Genomic DNA, 12,275 nt, shown 5'->3' with positions numbered 1-12,275 from the left:
TGCTGAACCTATGGCACTACAGAGTGGAAAAATAAAAGGGTTGAATGTTTAACTTCATTAAGAAAACTGAAAGAGCCAAAACTGCTGATGAGCTGGGCATGGGAGGTCTGAGCCTTGGTCTCTGCTCCTTGGAGCAGGTATATATACTGAGTGGCACTTTGTTGTAAAACACTGTTTCTCAGGTGATGATATGGCTGTGTCACTCTCTCAAGAGGTGATGGATCTGCCGAAGCAACTGAGCTAAGTGCTCCATTCTTGCAGAGAACTTCGGCTGGACACACAAAGGCTGCAGTCATCCCAGGGAGACAACCAAATGGCCCAGGACTGCTAGCAAAAATTGTTCTCCACTTACTTCCTCCCTTTCTACACGTGTTCCACACACGTTCTCCATTAACCCAAACCCGAGACAGCATTAGATGGCACCTGCCCTCCAGGGGTGGCCAAGCCACCTCCCTAAACCTCCTGGTAGAAAACCAGCCTTTCAGCTGGTGCTCCTGCAAGAAGTCTCAAAGCAGGTCCTGAAAGCAGCAGCAGCATCTTTTTCTTTTTAGCTCTCACCCACACCTACACAAAGGCAGTCCAGAACGTGATGCCAGACAAGGGGAAGACTGAGCAGCTCAGGGGCTGGGAAGAACAGAGAGAGGGGGAGACCCAGAAAATTATGAGACCCAGAAAATTATGAGGGCTCCACCAGGGCTTAAGGTGTTGGAGCAAAGTGCTCATCCTCCCCAACCCAGACGTCAGTATCTTTCAACCCAGCACTGCTGTGCCTGAAAAAGCCTTCCCAGCTTCTCATCGTCCAGCTCTGCTCATCTGCCATCATCTTCTTCTCAGCCTGGCCACTACCTAGAAAATACACTGCTGCTTTCCACAAGGACAGTTTCCACCTCATGAACAATGATTTTGCTACCTCTTCCACTCACTCTACCAGCACTCCCTGGCCCAACAACTGTGTTCGTTTTTCAGTGGGGGCTAAGGGTGGCCACACACTAGCCATTAGGTAGATAAAAGCTTCAGTGAGAACCCACAAAGGTGCCTATTAGACATGTAGGCGCATGTTGAATTAGGAATGGCAGCTCTGAAGACCCACAGTGTAATCTGTGATACACATAGTGAGCCAGCTCCAGGTTAGCTGTAATACTCTGCTCATTGCTTGTACAGAAGCTAGTGCTGGGGTGAGTTACTAGAAAAAATTCCTCTCCTCGTTTAGTCTGTTATCTCACTTTTGCAAACATCTGCGGGCTCTGATTTGTATTAAATTATCTTTGGGGATTATGCGCTCTCTTAGGCACTTCTCTCAGTAAACTATTTGCCTTATCATGAACTATTTTAGCAAACCCAACAATTTACAATTCATGTTCACCAGTATAAACAACATCGAATTACTGCACGAATAAAGGCACTTTGAGGAACACGGTCATCTTGACTGTACTGAACTGTCAAGAAGCACTTCTGACAAAGGTTTGACCTACCACACAAGTCAGCTTGATGTCTATCAGAAACAGTGAGGCAGACCTACAGAAGCTGGCAAAGCTGGAAAAGACAGAGGAGATAATAGGGCCGGGATAAACAAATAGGTCAGAATAGCAGCTTGCTCCCATCAAATGGTGTTAATCTTGAGCAGGATGAGATGTATCAGAACAAAGCGAGGGCTGGTCCCTGCATGCACTGCCTGACTTTCCACCTATTTCTAGGAGGTGTTCGTGCTCTGCGCTGGAATTCATAGAGCCGAGCCCATGTTGATGCAGGGACTGACCAGCTGCAGGGACACATCTCACCATCCTTAAAATCCTCCGTCATAAATAACACATTTCTAACTCTGACTACAAGCTCATGTTTGAGCAACATAAACATGTTTTAGAAATAACGGAAAGGTAGCAGAGTGTTAAGTCTGCTGCATGGTAGAGAAAACAAAATTTCCTGCTGTTAAATGAGCTATAGGGCTTTATAGATGTTTGTTTGTCTTGGTTTACAACCAAACAAATTACATTTTCTAGACAAATAAGTTTGCTCGTGATCACTCTGTTCTTTAACAGTGATATGGCTGAAGGGGCAACACACAAGATTGGGCTGAAATACATGGTACCTTCGTTACAGCTAAATCTTCTCTACAAAAAGAAGTAACTGGCAGCAGAGTCCCCATGGCTAGGGGTTGACAGCCCAGACGCCAAATGTGTAACACAATGTGGCTGCAAATAGAGTTGTGAAAACATGCACCAGAGAGAGGGAGTATCTCATACTGGAAGGCCAGATTGGTATTTCACAAATCCCTGCAGGCAAACTGTCATGCTTTAGTAACACTTACCATGCCTTCGGACAGAAGCCTTCAGACCTAAGGGGCTGCAATTGTAACAGTGCCGAGGCCAGTAACGGATGTTGCGTTTGGGGTGTGCTGAGCACGTCCAGACAGGCATCAGCAGCAAGCCCCCTGGGGCCACCAGCCCCCACCCCAGTGATGCTGCAGCAGGGCCAGTCTCCAGCTCCCCATGGCCTTGCCCTGTCTGGGAGGTCCCTGGTGCCCAGGGCTGAAGCTGCACAGTTTTTCAGCTTTAGGGAGATACAAGCAGCCCCAACACCTCAACACACCCAATCTCTCCCCTCCAGGCCACAAAGCAACCTGGATTTTCAAGTGCTGTTTGCACCCTCTCCTCTCCGGACTTGCCAGACAGAAACTGCTGTAAGAAAAATCAAATGAGGCTGAAACAACATGAAGTCCAAAGCAGGTTTTGCTTGGTTAAGTTTTATTCACTTGTACAGGGGCAGTGCTTTAGCAATCCAAACAAATACTCCAGTGTGTATCATTTCACACATCTGCTGGTGCTGAAGCTGCTGCCGCTGCTGACAAGAAGAGGCCGCACAAGGGACAGGAGATGATTAGTGCTGGTGTGTTGGTCTCGTAACTCATCTGAGTTGCAGCAACATTGCAGTATCCCTTTGCAGCTCCCTTTGCAAGGGCTGCAGTCTGGGTTTTGTAGTGCAGCTGAACGCTGCTCCCAGCCGCCAGAGGTGTCAGGCGCAGCATCTGACCTAAGACATAGACTTGAAACACCAAGACCCAAAAGAGGAAAAAAGTGTCAGTCAAGAGTGAACCCAAGGGAAAAAGCAGGTCTGAGAGATGGTGTAAGGAGCAGGAAATCGTGTGCAAGGAACAGTAGTGGAAAGCATCACGGTCACAAGCATCAGTCAAATTTCTCTTTATATAAACTGGCTGGAACAAGCCCGTATAAAGAGAACTTAAACGGCATTAAGGAAATAAGGTTGGACAAACCCCCAACCATGGAAAATAATGAGGAAAAGGAAGTCAGTAGGAAATGAGGTGGAAACTAGCACACTAGAAGAAAAAAGGATATCCACACCAGATTAGACATGGATTAGTTTCCCCAAGTTGTAACTGCTGTCTTGTCAGCCTGGCGCTGGTCAGCACTTTTATCCTTCCTGCTCTTTTGCAAATCTGAGTGCTGAGCTGTTTTCACTTCACCCTGAGAACTGTGGTGTTCAGAAAAAATTGTTTCTCAGTTGTAAACTTATAGATATTTAACCAAACTATATTATGTGGAACAAGAATCACCCTAAACCCCTTAAAACCTGGAGGGAGACAACACAACTGCATTTAGGTCCAGAGTTCCTGTTAAAGCTCTTCTTCACATGTGTTGAAGATCCTTATATTAACATGTGGGTTAAGGCGGAATAAATGCTATTGCAGCTCAGTGGTAATCCTTCCTGTGAACAGCTTTTGCAAATCCCACTCTGTCATTCCCACGGTCAAAAATGCAGTAAAACTCAGACATAAAAACATCTCCTAAAATCCAGAGTGGGCCGGCACGAGTGGGGATGTCGAGAGACTGAAAGCCGCTCATGCAGAAGGTTTGGTCGTCAATAGTCTCCTGGAAGGGAAAGCATGTGTCCTTGTGGCTGTCTGTTCCAGCCCCAGCTCAGGGAGCGAGGAGCAGGGAACAGGGAGTGGAGAGGCCATGGATACGCACCTTTACGACGTATTGCTCTGCTGTCAGCTTGTACTCGTGGTGTCCAATCGTGAAGCTTATATGAGGCAAGCTGGACAGTCTTCTGCAGTCTACGAGAAACTGTATGCCATGCACTGATTGGGACGGGGTCAGTTTGCCTTTTTTTAAGTATTGCCCTTTGAATTCAAGACTTCTGCGGCAGGCAATAGTGAATTTACTACAGAGAAACAGCATCAGGATGACTTATGGCCCAACACTGCCCTCCGGCTTTCCAGTTCCTGCACTGGCTCAAACCAGTCTAGCCGCCCAGACCACTGTACCAAAAGCCCTAGGCACCCAGGGCTGATGAACGTCCTCACGAGCCCCAAAAGGAACAAGGTGAAGGGAGACGCTGGGGTTTCCCCTTTACAACGCCAAAACAAAACTGAGCATGTGTGTGAACCCCAGAAACCCGTATTAGCAAGGTCTGCTGAGCAAAAGTGCTCCAGTGCTCTGGCCTGGACTGCATGGAGCCTCCAGCTCATGCCGGGAACACCCGATGGCTGGAGCTCAACCCACTCCCTCCCATAACATCATTGTTTTAGGGGGGAAAAAAAAAAGTCAGTGAGGAAAATAGCACTTCATACTTATACTCTGCCCTGGAGTGGGATTTAAAGAGCAGAAGGACTAAACTCTGGCATAGTCATTCATTTCCATAAATAATACATCCACTTACAGTAACACAGAAGATCATTTCCTGGCCTTTCTAGTTATTTCATGTGTTAAATGGCACTGCAGAATGCTCCAAGCCCCAGAGGGATCTTTGCTGTAAACTGTAGTGTTTAAAGTCATGGTTTTAAAGGCTTCCTAGAATGAAAAATCTACTTTTGGTTGTTGTTAAGTCTGCTTTATGAAAAAAATAGCCTTAAATTTTGTGTATACTTATCAGGTGTCATACCATTAGAAAAGAATAAACCATGGGATACAGAGGACAAGGGTAAAAAAGCCAGTATGAGGGTTTGTAGGATGCAGGAAGCAAGACATAATTCATTTACATAGCTACGTCCAGAACAAATTAATCCTTGCTGGAAAGAGATAAAAGTCCTGGTAAAATCACTGACGGATGCACCCACTTATACCGGGATAAAATTGAGGCAAAATACTCAGCTGGTCTGTGGTTTCTACAAAAACAGTCTACAAAGTCTTATTTTCAGGGTAGTTTTTTGCAGAATCTGAGATGCTGGCTGAGTGCTCTTACATCAGCGCTGGAGTATATAAATATATACTGCAGTGACCTGAATCTTGTCTGTGTTACACTAATACGAGTGCTCTGGAAATACGTATTTTATCTATGTCCATTAGTATGTACCATTATAAAACCAACTGGTTATTAAAGCATACTGAAAATTTGAATGAAAACAAAATTTAACTGAGAAAAAATCAGAAGACTCCAGGAGTTACACAGGTCCTCCTCTTACAAAAGGAGGCAGATTAAAAGTCCACTTTGCCTTTGATCTTTGCCCAGTGCACCGGGCAACCATAACACTTAATTTTCTTCCAAGTGCGGTTTTGTGTCTGATAAGACAACTGAGAAGTTAAACAGAAACTGTAGCAGCAGCTTCTCGTGGGGCACTGGAGCTGTGGCGATGGAGTAATGTACCCATGGGAGTCAGCCAAGGGCCATCAGTAAGGCACAGCAAAATTAAGCTGCTCTTCCCCTTGGAGGGGGGAAGAGCATTTCAGACATTACAAGGTTTTGGGCCTGTCATCTGAAAATTGCCAGCAGGAAGATGCTGAAGGTGGCAGAGAGACTTCCCAGCCTGTCCCATGGGCAAGGCATGAGAAAGCATAACCCACCTTGAGCAACCTCAGCTCACACAAGCGCCCGAGAGGCACAGGAGGCTGGAGATCACAGCTGTGGGGCCAGAGAGGCCGTGAAATGATACATCAAGGCCATTTTGGCCTGCTGGAGGAGGTGGAGGGGCTCCTTGAAGGGCAGGCAGGGACAAGGAGGAGCAGTGGGGAGCATCAGCAAGAGGGATGGAGAAGAGAACAACAGCAAACTGAGGAAAACCATCTAGGAGACAGATGAATGAGGTTCAGGAGGAAGGATAAGAGACAGCAAGGTCTGTCCCACACCCTGTGGCTCATGTTCCAGGAGCCAGCACTGTGAACATCACAGCTGTGCATCCCTCCCAGGAACTCCAGCATGACACCACCTGCTCTGCTGCAAGCTGGCAGGGAGAGGTCCTGCCAGTGGGCTGTACTTTACAATTGTTCAGCTGTTATTACAGTACCTTTCCCTGTCTATTTGATGCTGTTGGGCCTGGCCATCAAAACCAAACTCCTCTTGGCTGAAGCGAGCGACAGCTATAGCCAGGGATTTTGAAAGGAAGTACTCCTCTGATTTTTCAAACGAAAACTATCTCTGATGTAAGGTATGGACCAATTCCTCAAATTGACATCCCCGTTATTTCTTTACACACACCAATACTGACGAGAACTGGAGAAGTAGGGGCACATCTGGGAGGAGAGCTAGGACAGCAAGGCAGGTGGGTCCAAACCAGCATGGCTCTGAGCTCAGTGCTGTCCTAGAAACAAGGCTTTCCCTGAGGCCTTTCTGAACAGTTACTCCGTTTATTTTCCCACCCTATAAGCTCTTTGCACCAAATGCCAGTTTCTTTTTCTCTCTGGCTATTTTCTGGCAGTTTAGTTTTACCTCTCCACTATGCGACGGACTTGCCCCAATATATTCCTGTAATCGCCGGATTTGCAAAGAGGGGCCGGTGATAAGAGAAGTGCCTGAGTCAACAATGGCTTCACAGCCATGGGAGCAAAATGCCACCCGGCCCTGGATCTTTATGCTGCGAATGAAAAACAAGACATCATTAAGCAAGTGGTGTATACACCATGACTGCAGCAGTGCGTTAGTGCTAGCTAAGGTACCAGACCACAGCCTGAAGTTAAAATGAGCTGCCAAGCTTTCCCAGTCTTAAAAGACTTAAAGGAATAAAAAGAAACCAAATGAGGAGGACTTCTCATTTTCTCTCTCAGGACTCCTGCAGACTCCATCATCACCTGCTGATGAATTTGCCCTCACCCGCAGGTGTGTGTCCTCATTGATTTACGCAGCAGGAGAAGGAATAAAGGGACACTGACTACTTTGAACAAGGTTAACAGGAAAGATGAGAGCAGAACCCAGAGCTCGCTTCAGTTGCTGGGTGCCTCAACCACTTAACTGAATATTCCACCAAGAGTCAACTTGACCATTGGTGTATCATCATCATGCACAAACACATCAACACATCAAACACATCCACATGCTCGCCCAGAAACCAGCTGCCCATGTCACAGCAGATTTAGAGAGCTAATAAACTGCAGACTCACTCATCTTGGCGAACCCCCTCTTTGAGAGGCACAAGGGTATAACACTGCAGCCGAGTCCTCCTTCATCTGTATCACTAGGGGTTCTGCCTCTGTGAGTTTTACCTGGGGAAGTGAATTCCACCAGGTATTTCATACATACATACATATATATACACATGTATACATACATACTTGTTCAGGTGTATTTGCCAGTAGCTTTTCTCAGTGACTGGAACCCAGTGGATCGAACCTTTGTAAAGCGAATGGTCTATCCCCCCAAGGATCAACTCACCACCATTCTCAGTGTCATCTCCTCTGAAAGCAGAAGCCAGGTTAACACAGACATGGGGGTGTCCCAGCACGCACCAGTGAGATTACACTTAAAAAGCAAAGGACAAACTACAGCCCTTCCTAAATTCAGGTATGGATGGCAGAAAGGGATTATTTCTAAATTACAACTGCGTATGTCCCAGTGCAGAGCCTCCAAACAACCTCTGAGAAGATTTACTGTAGGCTGAGGAGGGCTGAGATAGGCAGCAGGAGCAGGTTGCTGCCAGCTGCTGCTCTCACCTATGAATAAACGCTAGATCAATTGGTGGAGTTACAGCTAGGTCCAGATGAAGTAGCATTTCTTTTCTGAAATGTGGCTACTTGGGTGTAGTGGCATTTCTGTTCATCTCTACTGGCCAGAAGGAAACCTCTGGCAACTCAGTGAGTCTGAGCCAGGAGCTTTTCTTTTGTTTAAGACCAGCTACAAAAGGAATAACTGTCTGTCCAAAATGTCGTGGTCCTTTCCAGCACGTTTTTCCTTCTCACTCCATATTTTTCAGTGTCGATTTGAAAAAAAAAAAAAAAAATGGAGGAAATTGCTTTCTAGAATTGAAGATTTATACAGATATAATATGTACATCTGTATAATTTATACAGATATAAAATAGGTTACACAATTTTTAAAATTAACAATTAAAATAGATTTACTCCTTTTCTGGCAGTGTCACGTTAAAGACTGACCTTTTCAGATGGAAGGAGAAGACCGGCTCCTCTACCAGCTGCTGGTTCATGATGCTGTCAAACACGGGCAGAGCATTGCCCACTGCTAAGGAGGGGTAGCCCAAGCCCAGCACGCCATCGAACTGGGCTAGGGCAAAGGTGATTCCTGGCTCAAACACTGACTCACCAAAGTCCTGTCCCTTGATGGAGATGTTACTTATCTGTTTGTGCAAGTGAAAGTAAAGAAGACACCATCAATTACAAGAAATTAGCCATGTTTCAGACCCGTATCAATGGATACCTTCAGTTTATAAAGCCTGGATGTCCTTGTGTGACTTGCATCAACACAGCAGGGGCCCATTGGGCAGGTAGGCTCCACCGATTCCTTTTAATACCTTAATTCTGTGAATGTTTCTTCATAAACCCAGGACAGGACCCACGGAGAGTAGCAGAAATGCAAAATAAAATCTCAGACATTTGTCTTGGTAGCCCAAAGCCAGAGCAGCACCCACACCTCTCAGGATGGGGCTTGGTGAGACCTCACCCCACCCTTGCCTAAACCAGGAAAGGATTTCCAGGGCAAGGCCAGTATCTGAACTGCCCTGAAAACAGCTGACATGGAGGCTGACACGGAGGCTGACACCTGGTTTAGGTGGATGCTCACCTGCAGCGTTTCTTTGCCAGCAATGCCCAGAAGCTGTCCTGTGCCGTACTGCAAGGAGAAGGCTTCCCCTCCATGCTCATATGAATCCGACAGAAAGGATTTAAATTTCTGGTGCACCCCTACACAAAAAAATGACACCTGTGCACCAAGAGGAGATCTTGGCAACACACCCTCTTTCAATGCACAACTGGCCAAGATACAGGCGAGGCAGATTTTTGACTGTCTTATAAGGAAGGTGTTGATGGAGGTGCCCATTCCCCTGCAGGCACACCAGTTTTTCTGTACCTCGGAAGTTATTTGGGGTTTTAAAGACAAACTAAAACAAAAATGGGCATTTTCACTGCTATTGGTAGCTCTCCCACAATTTGGGGCAAGCCAGGGAATGGAGGGCAGCCCTCAGGGGTGCTCCAAATCCTCCCCTCCCTAATCCCTGGAGCAGGTAATCCCCTTGGGAAAGGAGTAGTGACCATGAGGAGAGAGACAGGAGAGACAGGAGGAGTGCAAGGAAGAGTAACTTTTCTTACTGCATGCTTCACTGATGCAATAAGCAGAAGGGACCCAAAAATTGGAGGAGCCAGTGTCAAACACAACGGTGAACCTCTGGGGCGGTGTGCCAACGCTCACAACTCCGTAGTACTGTGCCTGGCAGGGGAAACAACCCAGTCAACCTCCCACTGAGCTATTCCTGAGGAAAAGGCAGGCTTGGGAACTTCACGAAATGCTTTCTCAGGGGCGTCAGTGCCATTTCATTTAAACTTAAATGCATGTCACAGGGGAGCGTGTCTGGCTCCACCAGTGCTGCAGGTAGCAGATTTCAGTCCAGCTGCATGCATACCAGTGCAGCAGTTTAAAAGCTGCCTAAGCAAATATTCTGTGGAGCTCCCCAAGGAGTCGACAAGCCCTGTTGCATTGACTTCAGTGGTGACAAGGTCAACCCCAAGAAGAAGCTCGCACAGCCACACACCAGGGGCTTTCAGGCAGCTCCCTACGGATGTTGGTAAGAAATCAGTGATGGAAAGCCAGCACAGCCTGCCTCTGCCGGTGCCAGAGGGCTCCGACCAGTGGCACAAATAGTGTCACGTGTCGCTGGCCTTTTCCCTTTGCAATTAGCAGCTATTAGCAAGTCAAAATTTGAATTCTGTTGCAGAGACTGTATCTGATGTACTGAACAAAGACCACCCAGTGGATAAAGAACCCACTGACCATTCCTGGATACCCACTGAGGCAAGAGATAATCTGTGAACACGTGAATGCTGGAGTGAAGAGCTTATCCACTTCCCAAATGCAAGTGTCTAAGTGCCCCTATCTGGCCCTGGCAGAGCACTTCAGCATTAAGAGACCTATTTTTAGGGAGAGGCATTTCTGGAATTCAAATGCAGATAGAAAAGCAGTAGCCAGTGCCAAGCCTTTTGTAGCAATGCAAATATTAGACTATGCATCTTCAAGTGCAGACTTGTTAGTTAATACACTGAATATAGTTTCTGTCCCCAGAGTTTATGGTCTGAATGAGGTAATCATAAAAAGGCAAGCAAGCACACCATTAAGGGAATATCCAGCTATACAGCAGGATTTTATTCCTCCCTGTATTAAACAAATCTTTATTGATTAATCTGTAAAGTGAAGTAGGTCTAAGACATGTTCATCAAAAAAAAAAAAAAAACAGAAAAAATACAGCAATGCTGCAATGAAACCTCCACAAAACTGTTCCTGGTGCTAGCTGGATATGCTGGGGCAGTGGGTTTTGGTTTGCCCTTTTGAGATTTATCCCTCTTTGATAGGCTTTAAATCCGGCTGAAATGTTCCAGTCTCCTTTGGTCTTCTTCACACACACCTCTAGCTCATCTTGAAATATTTCTGTACGGCCCTCAAGTGTCAGAAAGTTCTTGGTGCATTAATTTGGCTTTCCCTTCCCATCCCCATTCAGATGCAGCCTCCACAACCCTTCTGCAGCTTAGCTTTCCTTTAGATAATCATGACGGAAGAACCAAATAAAACAGAGACCATCCAAATGGACAAAACGCTAAACCCAGGAAAGACAGCTTACAAAATGGTTGACCTGCTGACTTGGCCTGTCTGAGATCAAATGGAACTCCTATTTTTCCTTTTTCAGTTTAGATGGTAAATTCAGCCCAGGTTTGTGTGACCAGGTCAGTCTCTTAATACATTTAATACACATTAAACTCAGGAGATAAAAGCAGAAATACAAAAACTCATTATCACAGATTTACAATTCCACCTGATCAAATGAGATTGGGGGTGGGGGGCTGTAACATGCAAACATCCAAGTTTCTGATAAGCAGAATACAGCTAGATGAAGTAATCGGATTCTGCTACTAATCCTGAACTAAGACTGATACCGGGCAAACCTTCCACATTTGTCTGGAGACCCAACCAAGCCCAATTCAGATCCATACAAACCAGTCTTGTCACAGAACTACCACTGCTGGGCCACACCAGCTCTCTACCCAGGTCCCATCCTAACCTAGAACTGTTTTGATTTCCAAACTGGTAAACTAATTTTTTATGATCAAGTATTTATAGTGTAGAGCAACGGGACATCTCAAGCCCTATAATTTCACTGAGAGACTAGATTTGAAACGGTTTGGGAAAAAAAATCTGCCTTCAAGAGAACAATAGGTCCTTATGATGGCATTACCAAAAGTATACTTACGTTCATATAATCATACAGCCTTTCTGAAGCGGTTCCTACCGATAAAGCAGTATCTGCAGGGAAGCAATGCAGGTACCTCCGGGCAAAAACGTCGGGGTGGTGATTCCTCCAAAATTCCTCTAGCTCTCCATTTTCCTTCAGCTGTTTCTTGATAGATTTGAATCGAATGAGGGGGATTCTATGCAAATAAAATAAACCCACAAAAATTAAGTGATTCTGCTTTCTAGAGCTCTTCCACACTTTTTTTTATTAGATTTGTTCCTTTTTTGAGACCTCAGGTAGCAACAAGTGTGGGTCACCCTGGGAAGCCAGCTGAGATACATGTCAGCAGTGCTAGACCTGTTTCCTTACCGTTCCACAGCCATGGTGAAGAGACACGGGATGTAAAACACAGCCAACAGTATCACCCTCATGGCTCCAGGCGGTTCAGAGTCTAATGACACTCATTTACTCAGAAGTCCCTTTTTTATACCCTGTTGTCAGCAGAGGGCTGTTCGCCCGGTCAATCAATCACAGGAGGTCAGTGCTTTGGCAGAAAACCAATTAATTTGCTCTCAGAGTAACCGCTGGATTGTCCAAACAGTGGTGCCCAGTGGAGCTACTAAGGCACAGATAACCAGGAGACAGTCCAGTCCAGACCAGA

At 46.0% G+C, this 12,275-nt stretch overlaps 1 protein-coding gene across 1 annotated transcript; it reads right to left on the bottom strand.

The window, feature by feature from the left end:
* Positions 1-3,704: 3,704 nt before the first annotated feature.
* LOC104499469 (cathepsin E-A-like) lies at positions 3,705-12,045 on the bottom strand. Its single transcript, XM_010142978.1, has 9 exons — positions 11,984-12,045; positions 11,633-11,810; positions 9,486-9,603; positions 8,962-9,080; positions 8,319-8,518; positions 7,500-7,622; positions 6,661-6,805; positions 3,984-4,082; positions 3,705-3,884 (listed from the first exon to the last, which is right to left on the bottom strand). Exons 1-9 carry the CDS (start codon positions 12,043-12,045, stop codon positions 3,705-3,707), a joined length of 1,224 nt encoding a protein of 407 aa, XP_010141280.1.
* Between the last annotated feature and the right edge of the window lie 230 nt (positions 12,046-12,275).

Source organism: Buceros rhinoceros, unplaced genomic scaffold, assembly GCF_000710305.1.
Source record: "Buceros rhinoceros silvestris isolate BGI_N320 unplaced genomic scaffold, ASM71030v1 scaffold29709, whole genome shotgun sequence".
NCBI lineage: Eukaryota > Metazoa > Chordata > Aves > Bucerotiformes > Bucerotidae > Buceros > Buceros rhinoceros.
The sequence above is the reverse complement of the archived record's forward strand: the minus strand, read 5'-3'. Positions and strand labels throughout refer to the sequence as shown.